Here is a 27,397-nt window from a genome sequence, read left to right as displayed (position 1 = left end):
ACCCCCAGCTTCCCAGAAATCTGAGAAGCCTGCATAGGGATTTTTTTAGCTCTATTACTCTCTTTACTTTACATGTTAATTAAATGCACATTAGGTACCTAAGAGTTTTTTTCACCTTTAACAGTTGATTTAGGCAGTAAATAAAGAGACTAGAGCAGGAGGTAAATGTGAAAGAAGAATCACAACAAATACTGGAGTTAAAAAAGCATAGCCATCATTTACTGTCTAGTAGGCACCATGACAACAATTATTTTAATGAAGGATTTGAAAAACAATACTTCAAGTATTTTTATGGTGAACTCCTCCCATGCTCAGGGGTTTTCATGCTTTTAGCTATTACATCTGTAACTAAAGCTAATTAGCAATTTATTTATCCCATGGTACATAAACATACTTTTGCAATAGTAAAAGTGAGTAAGGGTCAACAGTGAACACTGTAAGTTAGAACCATTTTTATGAGATTTTGTCATTCAGTGTTTTATCAAATACCTGCAGAGATTCTCATACTGAAACACTTCCCTGTTCCTTCTCCTTGCTTACATCACTGCTAACACACTCCTGTTACTTCTAAGCAACTTAATACAAGCTCAGCCAAAATACCAATTCATAGAATCATAGAATCATAGGGTAGGGGTTGGAAGGGACCTTTAGAGATCATCTAGTCCAACCCCCCTGCAGAAGCAGGTTCACCTAGATTAGGTCTCATAGGAACATGTCCAGGCAGGTCTTGAAGATCTCCAAGGAAGGAGACTCCACAACTCCTCTGGGCAGCCTGTGCCACTGCTCCCTCACCCTCATAGCGAAAAATTCAGGACAAAGGAAAGCTGACTTTAAAAATGGCTGCCCGAATTGCAAGGAAGCAGCAGATGCCACTAAATATAAAATGGAATAATAATGACCTGCAATTTGTAAGCAGCTTTTGATTTTGTAACATTTAGTAAAAACAGGTCTCCTTAGGAATGCATGTAGAGATTAAGATGCTTTTCATGATTATATCTTTACAAAAACTACATTAGAACTACATGTAGCTTGTTTCTTTTATTGTGTCCTAGTCTTAAAAATATATAAACACAAAGGGAAAAATATCTCTTATGCAAACTATTTCTGATTATTTAGCCACAGATTTGAAAGAAGATTAAATAGAACATAAACTTGTTGCTAAACTTATTTGGAAGATATAACTGATAAACATAAAAGCATACTGAAGGCATGTTAATGGTGATGAAATTATGTAGACCACTCTGTGTACATAGTTACTAATAATTTAAATTTGTCCATTTGAAACCAAGATATAATTATGCACTATTCTAGATTATATCTAAATACCTGTATAGTGAACAATAGACATACAGATGTTCCTAAAAGTTGAATCTGAGACATCAGAAAAAATATTTTTTATGTCCCTCTTTCAACCTACATCAATAGAATCTAATAATCATCACCATTTCTTAGGGGCTTTGTATGGAACTGAAGGTAATAAATACATAAAGAATGATATGTTCCTGTCAAAGGCAACCTGTAGACAACATGATGTGTGAGCAATACTTTTTGAAAGGTTAGTGAGTGCTTTTTTTCTTCTTTTAATAACTTACTTAAGGGTGGGATATTTTTCAAACTGTGCATTTCAATTAAACAGAGACTACTGCCATCACATCTATAAAATGAGCACCTGAGTTACCTGTATGGCTGTGAGGATATTGGCTAATGCCTGGCCATAGGTGTCATGACAGTGAACAGCAAGAGCAGTCAGAGGAATTTCTTTCATAACAGCTTCCAACATTCTTTTCATACTTCCAGGAGTCCCCACACCAATTGTGTCCCCCAGAGAGATTTCATAACAGCCCATACTGTACAGCCGCTTAGATACCTGATCAGAAACATAGAAACATGAAAAAGTCAAGATGAGAACAAGAACACACATTAAAAAGGACACACTTCTGTACAAGTTTCGGGTTTTCACTCACTGAGGTGGACCTATGGATCAGAAATCCTCCTTTCTTGAAAGCTGTTGCCTAAGAAGAATATGCCATAGATCTTCTTATTTTAAATTTATAGTTCTGCTTCTGTACATGGAATAACCAACCAAGCTAAATCCATCAAAAACTTGCTTTTCTCTCCCACAAAATCCAAATAAGCAAGATTTTATACCATAAATTACATTTCTGCCAAGCCCTTTCCCAACATTTTCCTCTCTCCGGGGATTTCCCAGCTGTTTGGTTTTCTCTATGCACTTTTCAGCTTATAAGTTGTGCAGGGTAAAGACCTGCCCTTTTATTTGCTTACTGCACGAAGCCAAGCACATGGCTGAACTAAGACAATAAATAACTAAGAAGCTGCCTGATCTTGCTTTCTCTTGGCACAGACTACATCTGAAGTTTTAACATGCTGTAGTTAATATTAATTTTGCCTGCTTTTCATGAAATCAAACATTAAAATACTAACAAAGCAAAACTTTAACTTAGTTAACATTCTAGTCTTTAAGTTTTAATTTTTTTTCTTCATACCAAACAAAGCTCTACCCAAATAGCTCTTATTTATGTAAGTAGAGCACTAAATGTTTCTGGAATTACATTTTTAAGGAGTTCTTTGTGTGAGTAAAAGATCTGAAGTCTAGCTTAATAATGTTTGTATGGAGAGAGACATATGCTTGGAAGCAAAAAATTATGTCTGCACCAAAAGCATTGCTTTAGAAATTGAAAGAAGTATCTTCCCATCGTAGTTTTGTTCAATTTATATGGAAAGGGTTTCCACTTATTTTCAGTTGCTGAATATGTTTGTCCCTTTTAGTGTTACCCACCATGCATCAGCAACCCTGAAAGACCACTACACTTGAACAGAATCTCAATCTGGTAATTAACTGTATAGAAATGAAAAAAATACAACTCTTTTCCAAGTAATCTTCTGTTGCACAGCACTCTGCTGTTAAAGCAATTCTAGGTCTTCATCAGTGGGATTCCTGTGAATATGTCTGAGGAAGCTGACAAAGTGCTGCACCAGCAGTCTCGGAAGTACTGCATTAATATTGCTGTTCACTTAATTCAAAGAACAGCTGAAAAAGAACTTCAAGTAGTCTGAATCATTCTCCTTAAACTTTGGAACTACCTATTGCAAAGGTAGTAAAACTCATTGTGCTAACGTCAAAGAGCCCCCGGTTTGCATCAACATAAATTCAATGTACACTTTAGGAAAAGGACGTTCACCGGGTTGCAAAAAAGATTATATGTTGCAGCATATTTTTAGATCATCAACACAGGCCAGATGTTTTCACTGCCCAACTGTTGTGAGGAAAAAAAAAAGATCATCTGCAGTTAGTGGTAGATTACCTCTAGCTAATCCCCAAACTTCAGGTTTTGCTTACTATCAGGGTAAAAGAAGCAGACTGCAATTTTTTTCTCTTGTTCTTTTCAACTCACGATGAGCATTTTAGTGATGACAAAGAGATCATGTAAACTTCTGCAAATCATGTTGCATTCACTTCTTTCCCATGCTCAGTCCTTAGGTCTTTTAGCTTCTGAAAATAAAGTTCTGAAAGATGAAATAAGAGAGGTGGGAACTCTGCTAACAAGCTGAGCATCATCACTGATTTGTCATGATCTAACCTTAAATTGACCCTTAAAAAGATATCTATATTTAATTTCAAGAAGAATATGCACACTTGGAAGCTGAATGTGAGTTTTTCATCTCGGATTTTCTATTCTTCCATAGTAGGAGGCAGCACACTAGTTACAGTTCTGTAAGTTTTCAATGTGGATTTTTGGGAGGACGGTGGGGGAGAAAAGAACACACTATTTTGTCAGTGTAATCAGAATGTGATTATGAGCTTGCAGTTATGTTGATTGAACAGGGTTGTGTTCTGCACCACTGAGCTGTTTTACTATGTATGAGTCTTACGCTACTCCCCTTGGGAGCACTTTCCTGACACCAAGCATTGATCAAAATGGGAGCTGGTGACCCAACAGTGCAACCCCTTAGGCATGTGAACAATCCTACTGCTGGAAATAATATCTGAAAGTATACTCTTAAACTGAATACAAAAGGCCATAATTGAGTTATAGATGACTTTAAGCAAATAATAACACAATGCAGTCCTTATGCTGTCAGTGAAACTTTGTAATAATTCAACAGCATTCAAATAAGAATAGACACATTTTCTGTACTCTGATCAGCCTGTATGCTGGATAATACTTAGATGAATTCACAGCTCTAGGTTAAAAGGAAGATAAGAAGAGAGAGATGCAGGCAGAAAGTTGAAAACAGCCAAGTATATGACTGGATATATGAATGGATAACACAAATCGCTTCAAGGTTTCAAGGATGTTATATAGTGCTTCCAACAACTTTCAAGACTTATTTTCCTAAGGCTGAAATTCACAAACCACAGATGATAAATGGGTAAACAGTGACTCCATTTCAAGGAAAAGCAGCATGAAAAGGACCATGCAGTTTATTTTAATAGATGAAATATGTGGTGGGTTTTTTGTTAAATAAAGAACCATGTGGATATACCAGATGGATTTGAGAAGTCTGAAGGCATCTGAAATTTGCACTCTCTAGATAAGTATATGCAAAACAGTTAGATCTCTAGACAGAAATACATATAGTTTGGTTAATGAGGTACCTCTCCTAATTGGCTTTGCTTCAGTTAAAAAACCTTTTCCTTTAAAAAAAAAAAAAGACCCAAAACTAAAATAGGTCACTGTCACTGACTGCAAAAGAAATAGTCTTAACTTTTTAATCATAGCTGCTGACTGCAATGCACGATCAAGGGAGTCACACACTCCTGTCCCAAGAAAGATGATGACCAGAGAGGCAGCTCGGAAAGGATTTAGCAACGCAGAGAGTAATTTTGTTAATTCTGATTAAGCAAAGGATGAGTGCAAGTGTTCATGTAAAAGCCATTAACAGCTAATCAGGTGCTTCTATATAATCATCAGTGCTTGCTGAAATCAGGGCCTCAATAACTGATGATGCAGCTTTTCTTCTTAAACACAGACAACAGTGTACAGGTACACAAGAAGACACTTTCTAGGATGAAGACAGAAAATAAAGTATCCATGTGAGTAAAAGTTTGCAGGTTTGGAACATTAAGTAGCACTCCCACTGGCAAATTGAAAAGGAGCTCTTCTGTGCAAGGGGAGTAGTTAAAAAACAAGCAACACATGGAAAGAAGCCTGTTGGGGAACATGATATTGCAGTAAGCAATTTACCAACAGCACAGCTGAATCTGTCATCACCGCTCTAACTAAAGCTGTGTCACTTCTAACTTTCACTTCATACTAAACCAAATTAATTTTGAAATACTGAGTACCTTCCAATTTAGCTGTTTGTTTCAAAGACTGTGAGTATATGCGGCTGCTGTGGAAGAAGTATTATCACAAGTTCCATCTGGAATGTATACCAGAAGAAGACGCAGGAAAACAGGACCTGAAAGCCACACACGCAGAACACAAATGATGACAAATGTTGGCTAGCTGCTAGTGCTACAAAGGCAAAAAAAACCAAAACCAGTTTGGAGATTCTGTTAGATCACTAAAGTAGATGATTAAGCCTAACAGCAAAGACAAGCCTTTCTCTAGGTGGAAGGCCAGCAAGTTTTGCCTTGCACCCCTTGAATTCTCTCCACTTTCTTCTCTACTGTCCATTTCAGCTCAGATGCTCTCTTTGCCTTCCTGCAGAATTTCACACTTGTGTTTCACTCATCTTTCTCTGCTGGAAAAAAAAAAAAGCTAGACTAAGACATTGTCTTCCTTCTCCTTTATCCTAAATGGGAAAAGAGGGCAGGGAGGAAGGTGCAGCTTCTTTCACCTTAGCAGTAGAGCAAGTTAAGTAGCAGGAAATCATGTTGGTGATGAGTTTTGGTTCACATATTGATCACATGACACTCACCAGAAACGTAATGTTGTAGCAGTGGCTCTACCAGTTGACAGTACGCTTATGCCGGCATAAAATGGATTTAAAAGCAGATGCCCTTTCCAAGACGTGCCAGAAATCACCTCACACAACACAGTCTACTGACATATGTGCCGGAGCCCGTTTCCTTAAGCATTTCCTTCCCCTCTTGTTGGAGGTGATGATAGCGTATAGCATTTTTCCTCACAATTCATAACAAACAAACACAGTATCTTCCTTAGATTTCCTTAGATTTGACTGCATATGTTTCAGAGAGATTATGCACCCAGTTTTGGTATTAGCTCTGTTTTGCATTTGCATTCCTTAAATTTTATCCATTAAAGATCTTTTTAGGGTTACGTACAGAACATTACTTATAGACATTTTTTAAAATGTATTTTTGGTTCATTAAAAAGACAAGCCAGAAATTCACTCTTACTTCTGCCACTTTAGCTGGTATGATGTTTCCTTCATATGGGCATCCCAATGCACATGACACATACCTGCATTAAAAAAAGCACACAAAGATACTTCTGGTTTATATGTGCATATGAGTATCCATCCAGAAAAAAAAAAAGGGTTAAATATAATTTTGAATAGTTAAGCCAGTCAATGTGGAAGAAATATCTGAATGAAAAGTTAAAATTACATCAGATGAAAATACCAGGTTTATCAATTTTCTTTTTAAATCACAGAATGGAGATTTCTGCTCAATATATGTCACAGTAAAGGACTGGCAATGCAGCCAAGCTAATGCTGCTGCAGGAAACTTCAATTTTTCTTTTTATTTCCTTCCAAAATTGCAGAAGTCTGCTCAAGTTTTGCCTTGCCTGGCCTATACAAGATAGAGGAAGATACAAATTTCTGCCTTGTGCCAGCTAACTGGATCACAGAGAGTAACACAGAGACACACAATCTTAGAACAACCCACCATCTCATAAGTCATTAGAATTAATTTCACCCTCTATCTGTGTACTGGCATTTCCTTCTCAGTGCTGCTGAAGAATTATAGCTTCATTGCAAGCTGCACTTTAGGTATGCCTTAAAACAAGAAGAAACTGAGAAGCCAGACTGTGACTCTCAGCAGCAATCAGTTCCTCAAAGCACAAAAACTGAAATCCACAACCATGTCTCCATTGTTCAGTCTTAATGCTGTGTTAGTGTAGAGTTTGGTTTAAATTTCCTTTTTTTTAATGACAATTAAGAGCCATGAAATTCTAATTAAACTTCTAATTGTTTATCTTAAATGTATTAGGAATAGGATTAAACCAACCAGAAACAGCCATTCAAAATCAAAATAAGTGTGGCTGTAGAGGGATTTACAAGAGATTCAGAGACAGGCAGAGCCCCAGTCCCAGTGGGAGGTTGCTCAACTGCTTAATAGAAGAACAAAAGCCTTCATCAATCCCCCATCATTCTCTTTCCCTCCACACTGAAGGATATAATGTAAAATTATACACTGTATATTGCAAAAAGGATTGAACAAATGCCAGTTTCTATGTAGCCACAGTCCATAGGGTAAAGGATGTATTGTTTCTTTGCAGCTGAAAGAGAAACTGATTGATAGAATGTGAAATTAGGATGAGTAACAGGCAAAAACAAATTGTGAAAAACTCAACATTTTAATGTGTAGAACGTATTCTATCTCTTATATGAAGGTATGATGTTGCCATGCTGGAAGCAATGGTAAAATTGAAGCAAACTTTGAACCTAAAAAGAACTTGATTAGCCCTTACAAAGAAATGGAAATGAACTTTTTTTTTCCACAAAAGTGGTTGGGTCCATTACATCCTGCTCACAATTTTAGTCCAGATGCCTACTAGGCATGATTTCAGTTATCTGTATATCATTATGAAAACCATGTTTTTGAAACTTGGCCATAGACTTCATTAAATAACACCCCCAATTTGGATGTCACTGTTTAAATTTCAAAATTGCAAATTTTCTTATCTACATTAAAGATAAAAAAAGTAGCTACTGTTAACAGTTAAACGCTGCCCTGCTTTTCAGTGACACATAACTCCAAACCAATTCAGGATCATTTCCTTAATTTTTTTACGCATATACAGTTCTTCAAATGAAACCAAGCATGAAAAATTTCAGGCCCAAAGGACTGCTTTTTACATAATACTACAGTCTCTAGAGCTAGCAAATGCACAGACTTTTACTATAATTATTTTGCAACATCAGCCACAGCCAGCACTTATTACGAACTAAGAACAGTATTAAATACAAAGTAAATGCAAAACATACACTACATGTGCACATGTTCCCTTTAATTACATATATCCTTACATGTTCCTAACAGCTACCTATGTTAGATCAAGAAGACATGCATTTAGTAGGGATAATGTGGTGTGAATGACATCTGGAATGGAGTAGGGCAAACAAAAGTAAAAGCAGGCAAAAAGGTATCTGGAGAACAAGGGAATACTCCCTGTGGTTCACACCAGTGAGCAGAAACTCGGCTGAGCTCATATGATTCAGCTGTGCCTGCTGGGGTATGAAAGTATGCGGGGACCTGAGGAATCTGCCTACTACAATGTACAAATCTGTTTGAGATTATGAACTTTCCGCACACTTACACCATTGAGACTAGACTGACATTTTAAGCTGGGAAAATATGATACATATAATCTATTTGGGCATCTGATATTCAATGTTAAACTGGATAAAATAAGGGTTACTGAAGGAATTTTACAAGAACTGTCTACCAGAGAGAGAACAAAGTCCTGTGCAGAATGAAAGGACTTTTTTTCATTAGAGTTCAGCAAGGATGAGCCTGGCAGAATTTTACCTATTTTCACTTAATGAATTGACAAAGTACAGATGCGGTGATAACACTGAATTTCTTGGTATTGTCAATACATAAAAAAAGTATTGGGATTCCATGGAGAAAGAAGAGGAAAAAAGAAATGAAACTCAGCTGCTGGCAATAACAAAGTGAAATGCTTAAAATGAGACTGTAAAAGAGTAAAATGCCCTCTAAAGTATATCAGGATAAGTATTTTTAATAGAGGACATAAAATATTAATTCCATTTGACAAGGTCAATGAAAATGAGAGATACAATTTAAGTAACACAAGCTGGAAGAGCTGCAGGAAAGAGCTGAGTATAGCTAGCAAGGGTATAGGGAGCCCAGCATACAAAATGAAACAAAAGAGTGAAGATTAGCATGTGTCTGGTCTGAGTATTTGCCAAGACATCTAAACTTAAAGCAGCACTATGTGGGATGCTTTGTAATTGCACTTGTGTGGTTCCAAATTAATAAGCTTATGTGAGAGGAAATGGGGTTCAATAGGAAGGTAGATCTGTTATCTACAGACATATTTAGCTGCTATCTTTTTGGGTTTTGTGTATGAAATTACCCATAAGTCATTAAAAGCACAAGAGAATCCATCCAAAGTAGAGTCCAAGACCTCCACCCACACTCCTCCAAAACGAGAGACAATGTTGAAGAACATGCTGAAAAACTGCTTAGAAAGAAGAAAATTACAATACAGGGCCACAGAAAGGAAGAAAATACACAAATTTAAAGAAGAGTCCAGTCAACTGCAACAAACTCTACTGACGAGTCAAGAAGAACGAGCATAGACTACTGTTTCTGAGATCTTGTCATCAGGGAGTTTGGTGAGAGCTGTTCCAGTTGTAAGCAAGGAACAGAAGCCAAAGTGTAGGAGTTATAGGAGGGAATCATAGAAGACAGTCTCCAGACAGTAATTATAAACAGCGCCTTCAATGAGCTTAGGAATGAAGAAGAGATAGGCGATGAGATATGATATGAAGAACCAAGGAAGGTCAAAGTTGCAATTTTTAAGAGGCAAATGCTTGCTTATATTGCAGTGGAAAAGAGCCAGAGGACTGTGAGAGGTTAAGAAAGAGAATAAGGGAGGGTAGAAATAAGAGGAAGAACAGAACGTGGGGTCACTGGGCCAAGTGGAAAGGGTACAGATAGAAAGTAGACAAGAAACTCCTGCTGCTGTGACAGTGGAGGAGAATGGGAAAGGATTAGGGGAGGGAAGGGAAAATGACAGGAGGAAGAGCATACTGTATCTGTTTTGCTTTAGGAGAAAAAGCAAGATCCTATATGAAGAAGCAGAGGAGAAAAGGGAAGAGTTTGAGCAATGAGTTACAGAGGCAACTGGGATTTAATTTGGGGATTCAATTAAGTTGGAGAATACAGCTGTTTTCCAAAAAGATGGCAGGACTGAAAGAAAAAAAAAAAAGATTTCGTAAAGAAAAGACTGTCTTGGTCTCACAATATTCACCAGAGACACTTCACAGTATGAGAGCAGAAGCAAATATCTGAGAATTCACAAAGCAGAATCTGCAATGGAAGTGTTTAATTCTAAGTATGTGCTTAAATCTTTGCTGAATCAAGGACAGGCGTTTTAGTAGCTTAAGTACATCTTCAGTATGCAATCAAGAACTGAGTCCATGCCACCAGAGGTGGGAAGGACCTGCAGTAACTGAATGTATCTATAAAGCTGCTTTAGGAACACACAAGTAAATGCTGTTTTGCTCACCCAGGTTCTATGAAATCAGAGTAAATGCTGTTTTGCTCACCCAGGTTCTATGAAATCAGAATTCTTCCCTTTAATAAAACGGGATAAAACGTTCTCTACTTGTTTCACCTGGCAGTTTCCACAATGTCTTGCCTGTTCCACAGATTTCACCGCAGGTTAGTGTCATTTGGTCTTCTCTTAAATTGTTTTCTATGCAGGTAAAAACCATTTTTAAAAATAAACCCTAACAACTTTAGTGTGTAATATTTTGGACAAAAATGCTGAACAGCCTCTGGGGATGGGGAGGGAGAAGGAAGAGGAAGAGAGTTTTCAATTTCTTCCAGTAAGCCAAAACCAAATTGCAATGTCCCACAAATGGTACAGACAGTATAAGGTCCCCACTATCAAGGTTGCTACGAATGCTGATAATCACCACATTAGCCCAATGACTGTGATGTGCAGGACGTAAAACCACAAACAAGGTAAATGAGCAAAATTTTCCGAACCAAAGTGTGTTAAAAGGAAAACGGATCCAAGCAGAAACTGAACTCCATGTTGTAATCAGCCCTTTGTCAGCTTGTTTCAGCAAGAGTTCCAGAGCCAGATCCACAGCTGCTACCACAGCTGGAAGCACGAAGCCTCCTGAGAAGCCAGTTGCAGACTCAGATGCTGCTGTTTCCTGTTTATTATTATAGTGTAAGTTCGCATATAATTTACCATGTTCACTGCAGATGTATTTATTTTTATTGGATGTTCGTGCTATGGCTTGTATATGCCTATCATTTGGTGGATTCATAATACTAAGGTTGATATATTGTGTCTCTTTGCAAAGGAAGCCATTTGTTAAAAACAGGCAATCTTTACTATAAGGAGAGGGGAAATACAAAGAAGAGAAAAGGGAAAAAAGACTCTTCCAGAAACAGAATCTCTAAGCCAAGTCCAAAATGTGTAAAGAAGGCCAGGACATTTTTTCCACATTTGACTTTAAAAAACAACTTCTCCACGTATTTAGTGCCCAGTTGCAAATAATACACATGCTATTCAAAGTGAATCCTACAGTAATAACATTTGTTACTATTTTCAGAATGTCCAGAAATCACCGTTAAATTTTGAACTATGGTCTTGAAATTAACTTCCTCTCCAAACAAAACCATTACTAAAATGACAGCTCACTTAACCACTTTTAATAACAATATCAAATCATCCATGGAGGAATCAATAACATACCAGCAAAGACATTGTATTGTTACCTTGCAGCTTCATACTAACATTTGAAGTCTGAGGTTACGCTATCCTGTAAGAAGAACTGGGGATCATTTTTACTTCCCACAGGTACCCCTCTTTTTCTTTTTCTTTTTCTTTTTTTTTTTAAAGGCAGCTTTTCTGGCCTACTAATAATACTGCAGGCACAAAAGAAAAAAAAAAGAGTAAAAGTTGGTATAAGGTTATTTCTGAAGAAGAGCTATCCTCTTACATAATGCAATCATTCAGTATGATAAAGTTAGTACAATGGCTCCTACATCCTTTTCTTAACCTGTCCCCAGTACTGAGAAATGTCCCGACACCCCAGTAATTTCAAGCTCCTCAAACATCTCCAGAGAACTGTGACCAGCTGGCTTAATATTCTGCAACCCTGTGGATATTTTTACTATTTACATACTAAAATGTGTTGCTTCCATGTCTATTAGATGTTCCTCTAGATTTTGTTGTTCCCATAATCTCAAATATAGGCTCACTTATAATGACATGAAGGTGTTAAATTGGTTTTACTATCTAAAAAAGTAATAACAGTATAAATCATTCTATTATCAATATACTTAAGACTATGCTAAACTACACAGTGTAGCCTAAAAATGAGGGCTTAAAACAATGTGAAAACAAGACCTGCTTGGATCCGTTCCTGTGCGACCTGATCTAGGTGGACCAGCTTCTGCAGGGGGATTGGACTAGATGAGCAATGTGCCCTCGTGGCCAAGAAGGCCAATGGCATCCTGGGATGCATCAAGAAGAGTGTGGCCAGCAGGTCAAGGGAGGTTCTTCTCCCCCTCTACTCTGCCCTGGTGAAGCCTCATCTGGAATACTGTGTCCAGTTCTGGGCTCTTCAGCTCAAGAGGGACAGGGAACTGCTGGAGAGAGTCCAGCACAGGGCCACCACCATGATCAAGGGTATAGAACATCTTTCATATGAGGAAAGACTGCAGGAACTGGGGCTGTTTAGTCTGGAGGAGACTGAGGGGAGATCTTATTCACATTTATAAATATCTAAAGGTGAGTTTCAGGAGGTTGGGACATCCCTCATTTCTATAGTAGATAGTAACAAGACAAGGGGTAATGGGACAAAGCTGGAACACAAAAAGTTCCACTTAAACATAAGAAAAAACTATTTCACCGTGAGAGTGAGGGAGCCCTGGCACAGGCTGCCCAGAGGGGTTGTGGAGTCTCCTTCCTTGGAGGTCTTCAAGACCCACCTGGACATGTTCCTATGCGACCTGTTCTAGGTGACCCTGCTTCTGCAGGGGGGTTGGACTAGATGATGTCTAAAGGTCCCTTCCAACCCCTACCATTCTATGATTCTACGATTCTATGATCTCTAAAGGTTCCTTCCAGCCCCTACCATTCTGCGATTCTATGATTCTAAATATTCCAGAATACAAAAACATAGGAGTTCAAAGTTTCTGTCTGTATTCATAAAACATACACAGTTTTAAACTCTATTGATTTACCTGTGGTACTTCAAATTAGGTATATAAAATATAGTATTGTGAGGACATCCTTACATTCTTAAGGTATTTAGGATGAATTGTAAAAAAGAATTTAAAAAATAACACTATTGAAGGGAATGATACAGATTTGATTGTCTTGAAAAACAGAAGTTTCACATAATCAAGATGTTTCTTTATAAACAAATCAGATTTCATTATTAGTTTCCAAAATTACTTGTTATAAAGTACATTAAATAAAACTGACATGTTCTTATCCATGTTTTGGATTTTTTTTCCAAATAAATCCAAATACTGTTGGAACAAGATAAATATTACTAAAAATCCGTTCTTTTTCTTTAATTTTTCACTACTTTGTACCTTACCTTGTGTATTAGCCTCAAAGTGAAACCATAATAATTTCCTACAATCAACAAGATTTATATATGTTGTAACCTGTACCTTTTATTATAACATAAAAGCTAAGAACAATAACATTGCATACAATCATTTGTTTGGTATCTATTTGTCATAGTAAAAAAATATTGCTGTATTTCAAGCATATCAACCAGGATTTGAATTTTATACAAACACAGATGCAAGCCAAATATTGATACATTTCAATATACTTGGTGAACTTCACCATACTGCTCATTCTTAAAAGATAGAGGACTATAAACAGAGGAATTACATACATCAGTTTAGAATTAATGTGTGATTACATATGCTTTAATTTATGAAGCTGCAGCTTTGTAAGAAAATGCTTCTAGAGTTATTTTACAGCAAACGTTTGCATTTGTTTTGCCAACACTGAACCTCTAAACATTTGCATATTATTCACATTTGCACATGCAAATAGTCCAAATGGCTTGAAAAGGGCCATTCACATTAAAAATTTTCAGGACTGGGACATTTCATTTTTTAATATATCAGCTTGGAAGAATCTAGATTAATCAGAATTTGCTTAACATTTGCTTCATATGTACATTAAAAATACATTTAAATTAAAACAGTCCCAAGTGACTACTTGCAATTACCATTTGCCACAGCGTTTCATCAATCTTGGCTGCTAGGCCTCATTTTTAATCATTGACAAATATGTGATATTTTTAATAGTACCTATATTCTACATCAAAAAAATTCATACTAAAGCCAGCATTACTCTTGTGTCATTTCACACGCAAAACGCGCATAGTAGTAATTAGCTGACCACATAGTTTATAACTGATTTGGCTCAGTGTCTTCACAGAATGTGTCCCAGATGTTATTGTAAAGTTTTTATGCATGTACAAAAAAATAAAAATAAACCCCCCTTTATGATGCTAATAAAGAGTCTCACTTCTAAGACCATACGCAAGATTTCAATTATTCATAAACATTCGAACTAATTTAGTAAACATTTAGAAAACTGTATACTGTGCTACAGATTTTAAATGTGACAGCTGACAACATAAATTTTCTGGATGATGACTGAGTCAATGTTAGTGCAGCTGTAGCAACAGTAAGACATGCAAAAGCTTCAAGTTTAGTTTCAACTGTTTGAGTGCATTTTTCATAAGATTCAAGGATTGCCAATGATTTATGCTCACTACATAAATTCTAAATTGCCAGTAAAAATAGGAAGTAAAATTTGAACCCCTTAAAATTAGTTTTGGAAGTATTTTTCAACTACACAAATAAGGGCAAGGCACTAAATTATCCATTTCCTGCAAATAAATAACACTTTAAATAATAATAGTGCTTTATAAAGCAAACAATCTCTATATTGAAATTAACATAAATAGTTTATGCATATTAATATTTTTATTACCTAAGTAATTCAAGCAAATTATTTAGCCTATAAAACTTATATTAGAAGCCAAAATGTGTGGTCCTAGGAGCTTGCTTGAGCAAAGGCTGTAGGTTTTGGCCTCGATTCTTTAAAAGTAGCCAGTCTCTAAAAGGGTGATTAAAAAGAAAACGTCCATTCTCACTGCAGAGAGTACAAATCTTTGTTCATGTAGTCCACAGCTTCATTTTGTGTTACCTTGCAGCACAAACCTTATTAATACATTTCTTATATCTATTGTCATTTACAGAAACTACAAGGTCTAACTAGCCTATGCACAGACTATGCATTTATGCTCCTTAGCCTATGCACAGGCAGGACAGGATTCATCTGTTCTAACTTCTGATATCAAAAATAAACATCTACAGCCTATGTCTTAGAAAGGCAATCTACAGGATGACTAATACAGGATGGGACCCAAGCTCCTTTGCAGACAAAAGGATGGTTCATCACAGAGTGGTTCATCTTACCCTAAAGAGAGTACTATGAAAAGCACATAGGATAAATCATAGCCTGAAGGATGCCTATTTCCCTCTAGTAACTACAAGCAGATTTAGGATGACAAGCTCAGACTTGTTGTGTGGTCATGCTCAAATTTTCCTCATGCTGCAACGAGAGTTCTAAACAATATATAATCATTTTGAGTAAACAGAAGCCACAAAACAAAATAAAACCTGAAACTAATCTTCTCAAAATTAAATAACAATCCGTCAAACAATGAGCACCAATTCTAAATACTGAATGCCAATGAATGAATTATGCAGCAACCCATCTTTTCATTTCAAAAATTCTGGGTTTGAGGTCATTCAACAGAAACTCACTACTTTCAGTTTCTGAAACTGTCAGTTTCTGCCCCCGTTTGACTTCACTATATGATATAAAACATAAAGAACAACTTGTCACAAAGCCTTGCCTACTTCAGCATTTAGAGAATTTTGCATGGAATTGGGATACAAAAATGCTATGCATTTTACCTGTCACTAAAAATAGCTGCTTTAGTAGCAGCTATAAATGAGGCCATAAATCAAGACCATAAATTGCAGGCTTTGATAGCGAATTCTTTTTTTATTATTTCCAGGAAAAAGTCACCTTGATTGCATTGAATCTTGCTATGAAATTTCTGGTTTAATTTTACTTTCTGATTATCTTTCCCACATCTTTTTTCATCAAGGAAGAGAAGTCCTGTGTTTTATATTGTTAAATACAATGTAAAACTCCACAATTTTTTTAAATGTACTGCAATATTTCAGAACTAATGAACCACTTTCATTCAAGTCCTGACAAATTCCCCGTAGTGGTGCAGGCTTTTGTTTCATACTAGCACTACAGAAAACTTTGGTTTACCCTTCTAGAATTAAGCTGGAAATGACAGTCTGCTTTCCTAATCTTTCCACTCACAAACAGCTGAAATATTGTAAACAGATTTCTTTACTTCCTGGATTACAAAATCAAAACTGATGTTTCTTCTTTATTCAAAAGTTTTAAGTCTACCTTCTAGAGCTTTGTTCAACTGCTAAGAGATCTAGCATTAAAAAAAAAGTCCGAGTCCTGCATTTCTATTTTCATGCTCCTGCTATTATTTCTCTGGTCTTCAGAACTCTACTCAACAAAAGACAATACACTGGAGCTGAAAAAAAAAAAGTACTTTAGTAGATGGATACTAAACAATCGTTTTTTTTCAATACTTCTGAGTAATCATTCTGACTCAGATTCCTGTAACTCTGCAACCCATGAGGAGTGCCTCTGAAGGAGTATGAACATACAGGAACAAGACTCAGTGTATCACAAAATTTGGTAATTATTTTCTTAAAAACATATTTGTCTAGACTTTGATCCATAGCATTTTATTTCTCATTAATTACTCTTTTGCCTCCTCAAAATCTCTCAGGTAGGGATTTTTCAAAAGAGCACTCAAAGTCCAAACAGGTTGTATTAACTAGTTCTCTTTTATCTTCTTACTAGTATGCTCAAAACTTTCTTTTCAGTATTTGTATATTCTGAAATTCATGTACAATTGATGTTTCAGATACTCAGAATTATTACCTCAGTTAGGATCTTTTTCTTTATGAAATAAGGCTCAGCAGATTTTTAGCAGATTAGTTACTTTATTATTGAGTTCTATTAGATCCCTGTGGACAAATATCAGACAATCTTCTCCTAAAATTCTGTATTTGCTGCGGCATAACATTAGTCCTGCATCTTATCCCCCGATTCCTCAACCTATAATTTTCGTTGGATAAATTAGTTCCCAAGCTAACATCCTGTTATGAAAATAGCTGTAACACAAACATAAATGTAGTTTCTCTTCAGTCTAATTTCGTTTGTTACTCAGTTATTATTCCACAAAACAAATAATTGTGGCAACAGTTTCCTACGTTTCCTAGACATGTAAGCCTAAGGAAGAAAGCTACGGAGTGAACTTACATCATTTTCATTCCTGACTTTGCCATCTGTTCCCTTTGTAGCCTATATGACATTATGCAGACACAGAATCACAGAATGGTAGGGGTTGGAAGGGACCTCTAGAGATCATCTAGTGCAACCCCCCTGCAGAAGCAGGTCCACATAGATGAGGTCAAAAAGGAACGCGTCCAGGCAGGTTTTGAAAACTTCCAGAGGAGGAGACTCCACACGCTCCCTGTGCCAGGGATCCCTCACCTGAACAGTAAAATAGATTTTTTATGTTTAAATGGAAGTTTTTGTGTTCCAGTTGCATCCCATTATCCATTTTCCTATCACTAGATATGATAGAAAAAGGGATGCCCCAACCTTTTGATATACACCATTTAGATTTGTGTAAATATTAATGAGATCCCTCTTCAGTCTCCTCTTCCCACAGTCTTTCCTCTTAAGGAAGATGTTCCAGACCCCTGGTCATCTTGGTGGCTCTGCACTGGACTCGCTCCAGAAGTTCTCTGTCCCTCTTGAGCTGGGGAGCCCAGAACTGGACACAGGACTCCAGATGAGGCCTCACCATGGCACAGTAGAGGGGGAGAAGAACCTCCCTTGACCTGCTGGCCACACTCTTCTTGATGCATCCCAAGATGCCATTGGCCTTCTTAGCCATGAAGGGAACATTGCTGGCTCATATTTAGTTTATTATCAACCAGGACTCCCAGGTCTCTCTCTGCAGAGCTGCTCTCCAGCAGGTCAATCCTCAGCCTGTACTGGTGCATGAGGTTGTTCCTTCCCAGGTGCAGAACTCTTGTTGAACCTCATGATGTTCCTCTCTGCCCAACTCTCAAGCCGGTTGAGATCTCGCTGAATGGCAGCACAGCCTGCTGGGGAATCAGCCAGTTCTCCCAGTTTGGTGTCGTCAACTTGCTGAGGGTACACTCTGTCCCCTCATCCAGGTTATTGATGAAGATGTTGAACAAGACTGGCCCCAGAACCGATCCCTGTGGAACTCCACTGGCCACAGGCCTCCAACTTGATTCTGAGCCATTAATCACCACCCTCTGGGCTCTGTCATTCAGCCAGCTCTCGATCCACCTCACCGTCCACTCATCCAAACCACACTTAGAGCTTTCTGATGAGGATGTTATGAGAGATAGTGTCAAAAGCCTTGCTGAAGTCAAGGTACATGACTTCCACTGCCCTCCCCTCAGTCCACTGATGAAGCGTTGCGTAACATATTGCACCTGGTACCACAGATTTAATAAAATTGGTTGTACATTTGAAATCTGCCTAGGTTTTAGTATTGAAGTGAAATGACAGGTCTTCGTACTGGATGCACAAAGAAGCACTTTTAAAACATAATCTGATTGTATTTACTCTGAGTTCAACTGTCTCATTTCACTTCATCTCAGTATTGCAATTTTTTTCTATTTCTTTCATTACCTGGTTCTTGATACTCCTTTGTATCTCCTTGATTTGTTTTCTTTCTTTTTATTCTAATTATAAGTGTTTGTGTGTGTGTGTGTTTGTGTGTTCTCTGCTTCTGTTTGACCATTTTCTATCTCCTACTTCTTCCTCTCTGTGTGCCTTCCCATCCTGCTGCTTTTAATTTTTTTCTGCTGTGTGAAGACAAAAAAAACCCCAACCCTGTCACACAGTTCATCAGATAGTAGACAGTAAATGTATGGGAATGTTGTAGAATCCTATCATGGGAACAGTCATTTCCATCATGTCAATGTATCAGTGCCAGAATAACTGCTACTGGCGTATTACAAAGGCCTTAGACCTACAATCTGTGGGAGAAAAAAGCAGCAGGTTGCCACTTTCTTAAACATGTGAAAACTAGTGCACAGAAAAGCAGTTAACATTTTAAGCTCCAACAAGAATTTAGAGTACTCCACAGAGGCTTCCACGTCACTTGCTGTTTACATCTTCTGGACCAGTTGCAAAGTCGATTTGTTGAAACCTATAGCTATCCAAAGACATATACAATGCATAGGCTCTGAGGATTCCCCTGCTGGTTCTGTTGTGCCATTTGGTTGAATTCTGTTAATGAAATATAGGAATATGAAACCAAAAATACTGCTTGACGTCCAGACATCCGAGAAAACAAAAGTTTTGTGAAAAAATGTTCACCAGTGCCTCAGGTTTGTTACTGTATGCATGTTGTCTTTTCTAAATTGACTGTCTGTTCCCTTATCCACAACTATCTGGGGCCTAAAATTCAGGCATCCCTGAGCTTGATCTTCCTGGAGAATTCAAGTTGCTGGTCAGGTTCTCAGACCAAATTTAGTTTCAGAAAAATGTGGCAAACGGTGGTGGCAGTAACTGTTCTAATGCCAGACCTCTTACAAGAGAAGTTGCTCAGGAGGACAAACCCTGACTCTACCTAACAGATTAGCAGCCAGGTAGAGTATATAAACTCTGATAAAAGTTACTGTTTCATAATACAGGGAAAGTTCTAACTTCTCTATTCATTGATTTTTCCATCTGAAACATATAACCAGGCTAGGGAAAAAAGAGTCAAGCATTTATGAGGTACACTTGGGTTGGATGGAGGAGGGGGTGTGGGTGTGTGTGACTCAAGCATTTACAAGGTACACTTGGGGGGATGGGGTGGGAGGTGTCTGTGTGTGTCCAAGTATTTTCTAAACATGACATATTTTGCATTACTAGTAATCCTCAAGGAATCTCCCTGTGGAGTTTCTTTTTGAACCTATGTTAAGTTTTTTTGCATTCACAAGGACCTCCACAAATAAGCTTTGATAAATAGCTCTGTGTAATGCAAAAGACAATCAAAATGAAAGACTGTTCAAGGGCGGGTAACATTCAGGATTATTTCAAGTTTAAAAGAAGGTACTCTAGAGAAAGATAAATACTAGAATATTTCAGAGTTTCATTCACTAGAGACTGCACAAACTTCAACACACAGAGGTTTCAAGACAATTTATATTCTTTTTTATTTCATCAGGAGTAAATTTGTTCTATCACTTTTACACCTTGATTCTACAGTGTAGGAAGTGATATATTATCAATACTATAATAAAACAGAAGTATGCAGGGTGTTTTGTAAGGTGCAGGCAACAGTGTTATAAGTTCCCAGCAGCAAGAAAATAAATTTTACTCTGTCATCTGTGACAATAAAACTAAATTTGTATAATAAAACGGGTATCTTTATACACACAGCTTATGTTTTTTTCAATTTCCAGAGAAAACTAGTCACCATTAGTAGTTACAAAACATAGAACAAAATTACTAAATAGATTAAATCACAATAAAGGCTATTCTTTCAATTAATCTAAAATATTAAAAACTTGGTAGTATACTTTTGTACTGGTACAACCCCCTCCCCCCCAAGAAACACTCCAATAACTCTGTATTAATTAAGAATCTTTATATTTACCCACGGACTGGAATATTCATATTCCTCGCAGATTTAACAACTTCTTCAAATTTTTCTATGCTTTCTTCAATTGAACAATTAATATTCATTTTGCTAAAAGATTCAGATGCTGCACCAAATATTGAGACTTCTGTAGCCCCTGCTGCAACCTGAAAAATATATTTCAATTAAACAGAACCATAACACTATATAAAAAGTTTAAATTATGCATTTAATTCTGTACCACATTAAAAAATGCACATTATATTATCCATATCTAAAATACACATTTAATTCCAGTTCTTTAAAAATCTATTGCAAACAAACAGATTAATCAAAATAAATAAAAATAATCAAATCTTGAGTTCATTCACTATGACATATTTCCTTTCTCTTCTTAGCAATTCGGTAAACATATTTTTAAAGTGCTAAATGACAAAGATATCAAGACAAAGGAAATCACATGAATCAGCTAAGAAAATAAAAATGATTGACACTTTTATTCATTTTCCAGAAAGGGAAAAGATCACATATCAACTCTGAAATATCCATCCTCTCTACAAAGCCTGTTCCTCATGAATGCCAGGAAGTCATTCTTACGCTTACAAAACCTCCGCGCCTACATGTGCCTAGAGCAGAAACAATAACCAACAGGGATTTCCTTGTTACAGCCAACTCTAGGATCAAGGGCACCACTGGTCTTGGTGTCATAGTTGATATGGACAATATGGACAATATTTATGTGACAGGTTGGAGGCCTGTGGCCAGTGGAGTTCCACAGGAATCGGTTCTGGGGCCAGTCTTGTTCAACATTTTCATCAACAACCTGGATGAGGGGACTGAGGGTACCCCCAGCAAGTTCACTGATGACACCAAACTGGGAGGACTGGCTGATTCCCCAGAAGGCTGTGCTGCCACTCAGTGGGATCTCGACTGGCTTGAGAGTTGGGCAGAGAGGAACCTCATGAGGTTCAACAAGGATAAGTGCAGAGTTCTGCATCTAGGAAGGAACAACTCCATACACTAGTATAGGCTGGGGTTTGACCTGTTGGAGAGCAGCTCTTCAGACAGACCTGGGAGTCCTGGTTGATAATAAACTAAACATGAGCCAGCAATGTGCCCTCGTGGCCAAGAAGGCCAATGGCATAGAATCATAGAATGGTAGAGTTGGAAGGGGCCTTTAGAGAGCATCTTGTCCAACCTTCTTGATGCATCCCAGGATGCCATTGGCCTTCTTGGCCACGAGGGCACATTGCTGGCTCATGGTTAGCTGGTTTATCCTGGGATGCATCAAGAAGAGTGTGGCCAGCAGGTCGAGGGAGGTTCCTCTCACCCTCTACTCTGCCCTGGTGAGGCCTCATCTGGAGTCCTGTGTCCAGTTCTGGGCTCCTCAGCTCAAGAGGGACAGAGAAATTCTGGAGTCCAGGGCAGGGCCACTAAGAAGATCAGGGGACTGGAACATCTTTCATATGAGGAAAGACTGCAGGAACTGGGGCTGTTTAGTCTAGAAAATAGAAGACTCAGGGGATCTCATTAATATTTACAAATATCTAAATGGTGGGTATCAGGAGGTTGAGACATCTCTTTTTTCTATGGTATCTAGCAACAGGAGAAAGGGTGAAGCTGGAATACAAAAAGTTCCATTTAACTATAATAAAAAACTATTTTACTGTACAGGTGATGGAGCAGTGGAACAGGCTGCCCAGGGAGGGTGTGGAGTCTCCTTCCTTGGAGGTCTTCAAGACCCGCCTGGACATGTTCCTATGAGACCTGATCTAGGTGGACCTGCTTCAGCAGGGCAGTTGTACTGGATGATCTCTAAAGGTCCCTTCCAACCCCTGCCATTCTATGATTCTATGATTTTGTGTCTATAATTTTCATTATTTACTGTGTGTGAACTGAAGCAATTTAAACTTTCACATCCTATATAATGGAATGCAGAATTTAATAATCTAATACACTCCTATAAAGAATTTTCATTTAAATGATTCTTTCCTCATACTTCAGAGTTTTCTAGCGCCAACAAGTCAAAGAAGGTGAAGGAAATGCCTCTTTATACACAAGCATCATTTGCAGGAACTTGCAAAGACAATTCAATCAATGTTTCCATTAAAATAAGAATATATGCAGCTTAACATCACTCTGTAAATTTGCCCATTTTTCACAACAAAAACTGAGAGTTTTTAATTACAAAAACTAGAGCTTAGTTGTAAAAGGACAGGTTATATGACAATAAACAGCTAGTTTAAGGTGCTGAATTAAAGCGTCTGAAACATGAAAGAAGTAATTGTGAACATCCATGAAGGCACTTACAGCAGAATGAAAACCTTGAAGATTAGGTGTCAGAACAGGATATTGGACTCCAGGATGCCGCTCAATGCCTCTCATTACTTCGTTGTGATCTGCCATCTAAAATATATTAATAATTTGTATTGATCTGCAGTTATTTTCAGATTTTGTATAGCTATGCAGAAATTGGCTTAGACTGTGTTTTTGCCTTCATTAGGTATAGAGTTCATACAAAAAGTGTAACAAAAATCCTGCAGTATATTTTAATACATTTAAAGTTTTGTTTCAAAAGAACATTTCTTTATTATAGCAAAAGTAAAAAGGGATTACTTTATTCGAGCATTTGTTTTCCTCAGTCTCCCCTCACAAAAGAAACTCTGCCTTTTTTAGACATTCTTACACTTTTCTCATTCAAGATGAAATATACTCCATGTTCTAATCAAGAAGATGAATCAAAGACTTATTCACATAATAAACTGTAGGTTACTTAGACAAGCACACTTTCTTGAAAGCAGTAGAGGAAAAATTAGTGTACTTTTTAATGGTGTGCATGCCTGAAAACAGTAGTTAATAAAATATATCCCTCATATTTCATGTCTTACAGATTTTGAATTTTAAAAAACTGACAGATTAAATCATCCCTCATAAAAGCAAATCTTCAAAGCAAACAATAGTCACTTGGATTTCTGATTCCTTTCACACCGACGAAAAGTAATTTGAGGAGTACTACAGGAAAAGATATATGAACAACGTAACTTTTGTTACTCCTTATTTTCAATGAATACTTTACTGATAGCTTCCCAGTGCCACAATTCTAAATATTTGATATTGCTTTACATCACATTATTAATTGTGAATACTACTGGCAACCTGAAATCTTCCTGTCACTGGTTTCCTGCTACAAAAATTAGTACATTAAAAATATCAGAAAAATTCATGTGTGCCTCCTCAAATGTAACCTCAACATGTATCTATAAGGAAGTGGATAAACAGTATGAGAAGTGTCTTATAGCAAGACACAGCTCATTTGTCATCAGGAAACAAGTGATGGCACAAGCAACTTTTTGTAATTGCTCCTATGTAAACTAAATCAGCGTGATCACCTAACATATCTGATAACCTTACAAAACCCCATTCGGTAATGCCTTAGTCTTTCAAGAACAATTTTTCATTCCTTAACTTACTACAAATGGCATCTATATTTCTTAAGGCAGGCAAAGAAGAATGTTTCAAACTAAATGATTAATTAAATAGGAAATACTGGAACTAATTCCACACTTCCAAATTATAGCCTGACTTAAAACCTACTAGAAAATCAAAATGACACTCTTTCAACCATTATAAAGCTGCCAGATTCAAATAATATTATATGTATTACATTTGTCCCATTACTATTTTTCCTGTAAGTAAAATCCCATTTTTACATATATTGCTATAAGATTTTAAATTGTAATAAAATATTTCTTTTCCAAATTTCTTTAAAAATAAGCTTTGTAATGGTAAGTATTTATAATTTTTGGCGATTTAGGTTATAGGTGTGGGATCCTGTTTTATATGGCACCTTGCTACTGTGAAACTTTTTCTTTGAGCTTTTTTCAGTAAAAAAATCTCTGCCAAAAGAAACAGTAGATGGGAAACCATAAAAGCTTTAAAATACTAAAAAAAGAAATACGTGAATGAGTGATCTAAACATAACTGTGAATTCTATTCCCATGACCTATGAAAAGAAAAAACAAAAGGAGCAAAGTCAAGACTGCATTCCCTATCAAAGCAACACAATCTTATCTTTTAAACAAAAAATATTTTGAACACAAATTAAACCATTAAAATAAAGTATTCAGATATTAATTTAAGATAAGAAGGGACTGCTCATTTGCTCCAAAAATGACCAACTGTGCTAAATTTGGTACTCCTAATGGTTCACAGGAAAGGTAAATAAGGATATAATTAAACGTGAAGGGAAGAAATCCACCTTTGCTTTAGACTTTTCCTTCTAATGCTTAAAAATCTACATTCTTCTTTTGCTATAACTGCCACAGCTTGATGCCACTTGGAAAAACTTAGCCTAGTCACTTTGCTTTTAATGGCTACAGTATCATTGTCCCTCCACCATGACTGTTCCCCAGAGATCAGCCTCACTACTGTTCATCTAGATATTCAAACTCAGTACTCTCTGTGCTGACTGCTTCATATTCTCTTTATCGTTACATCTACACTCAGCATTCTACAGCCCAGTTGCTCTTTACTAATGGTATTGTTGATCCATTATCCCCACATCTCTTACTCCCACTCAGCACTCTGTGACCAATTCTCTCACTCCCCATTTACTGTTGTCCTTTGTACATACACACACACACTAATTCCTACCCTCATGCTGCAAAGGGAAAATAGGGAATCATCTGGTAAATTATTTATGTTTGAAGAGAAATGACAATATTTAAGATAACTCACACTATATTGTCGTGGTTTGGCCCAGACAGCAATGAAGCACCATGACAGTCTCTCGCTTGGTGCCCCCCATCCAACCCCACCCTCATTAGGATGGCAGAGGCCCCAGCGAGATGGGAGGAATAAGATAACCAAGGATATTGTGGACTGAGACAAGGGCAGGGAGGGCTCGGTGCCTATTATGGTTCTGGGCAAAACAGACTCCAGTATTTGACACAGAGAGAAAAGTAGGAAAGTTTATTCTACTACCTATAAGAAATAGAACAGAACAAAAAGCAAAAAGAGAGTAGGATTATGAGAAAATTACAACCAGCACTTTAAGATCTCCCTCCTCCATCCCTCCTTTCTTCCCAGGCCCAGCTCACTGCTCCCGATATCTCTACCTCCTCCCCTCTAAACGGCTCGGGGGGGCAGGGAACAGGGGATGTGGTCAGTCTCTGACAGATGGGCTCTGCCGCTTCTCTCTGCTCAGATGAGGACGACCCCTCACATTCTTCCCCTGCTCCAACAGGGGTTCCCTCCCATGGGACACAGTCCTTAACAAACTTCTCGTATGTGGGTTCTTCCCCATAGTTGCAGCTTCTGCAGATACAGGGTCCCTCCCACGGGACACAGCCTCTTCTGGGCATAATTTTAATGAGCTTCTTTGGTGGGTTCTTCGCCATAGTTACAGCCTCTATGAATATGGGATCCCTCCGGGACACGGCCTCCTCCAGCCATAGTCACTGCACCTGGTGTGGGGTCTTTTATAAAGTGAGTCACTGCCCCTGATACAGGGTCTTTAATGAAATGCAAACAAATCTCAGCTTCACCACAGGATGCAGGGGAGTCTCTGCTCCAGCACAACTCCTCCTCTCTTCCCTCACTGACCTTGGAGTCCACATAGTTGCTTCTCTCTTTCTTCCAACTCCTTGCATCACTATCAGCCAGAGAAAAAGAAGAAGGAACAGAAAAAGAAGAAACAGAAGAAGCCTCCTCTTCCAGCTTCTTCTTAAAAAGTGATCATGGAGGCATCTAATTGGCTCAGCCCCAGAAGTTGGTCTGGCTCAGAGCTGGGGAGAGTTTTGAGCAACTTCTTACAGGAGCCATCTTTGCAGCCCCTTCTGCCTTACCAGAAACCAGTTCATATCAAACCCATGACGCTATGTAGTAATCATGACAAATTTTACTCCTAGCACTTCTGTTATCAGGGCCTGGACTGCTTCTAAGAGTTTAACTGCCAGCGTTCATGGCCAGCTCCTTGATAAGCAGGCAGCACTTGAGAAGTCTCAATCAGCCTTGGAGCTTATGAAAAAAAGCTGTAAAGTGTATCAGCAGAGGCCTCCCCAAACCAAAAGGTGACCAAGGTACCCTTAAGATTCTGTGATACTGTGATTGTGTGACAACAGCACCTGATTTCACAAATACACAACATTATTTCTGTTCTATTTTCTTTTATAATTTTACAGGCTATACTACTGCAAAACTCCACTGCATGGAATAGCATTTAAAATAAAGTAGTTCTGAGCAGTGATGATTTTACATACCTGAGGGACCCATTTGGATGAAACAAAACTGGTCACTTCTATTGCAGGCAGTCCAGTTTTGGAAAGCCGGTTGATGAACTCAATTTTGATATCAGTTGGGACTATCACCTATGGACATGGAGACAGTAAAGTATTTCAGCAGTAAGAAACTTAAGTGATATGTTCTCAGTACATAATCAATACTAATAAAAACAATGAACTACACTCATAAATTATACCATAACTATGCTGTTTCCTGACAGTGGGAAGCTAGTGCATACAGAAAGCATTGGGCAGTATACATGATCCTACTCCATATTTTGTCCACCACAAAAAATGAGCAAGCATATCTATGCAACTAGTTAGAAAACTGGCCTAACTAATTGTTAGCAACCAAACACCAACCTAGCAAAGAAGCAACAAAGGAAATAGTAACACAGAATAGTTCAAACAAA

At 37.6% G+C, this 27,397-nt stretch overlaps 1 protein-coding gene across 3 annotated transcripts in view; it reads right to left on the bottom strand.

Moving 5' to 3' along the window:
* HMGCLL1 (3-hydroxy-3-methylglutaryl-CoA lyase like 1) overlaps positions 1-27,397 on the bottom strand; it is a 79,805-nt gene that overhangs the window by 28,188 nt on the left and 24,220 nt on the right. Inside the window, exons 3-7 of one of the 3 annotated variants that reach the window (XM_061990062.1) lie at positions 26,964-27,071; positions 23,014-23,109; positions 20,722-20,870; positions 6,329-6,392; positions 1,679-1,867 (exon numbers count right to left, since the gene is read on the bottom strand). In XM_061990062.1, the coding sequence (XP_061846046.1) occupies positions 1,679-1,867; positions 6,329-6,392; positions 20,722-20,870; positions 23,014-23,109; positions 26,964-27,071 (606 nt within the window). The remainder of the gene's footprint in view (positions 1-1,678; positions 1,868-6,328; positions 6,393-20,721; positions 20,871-23,013; positions 23,110-26,963; positions 27,072-27,397) is intronic. The other 2 variants (XM_061990063.1, XM_061990064.1) reach the window with 2 other exon arrangements.

This window comes from Colius striatus, chromosome 2, assembly GCF_028858725.1.
Source record: "Colius striatus isolate bColStr4 chromosome 2, bColStr4.1.hap1, whole genome shotgun sequence".
Classification (NCBI taxonomy): Eukaryota; Metazoa; Chordata; class Aves; order Coliiformes; family Coliidae; genus Colius; species Colius striatus.
This window is presented reverse-complemented; position numbering and strand designations above follow the sequence as displayed.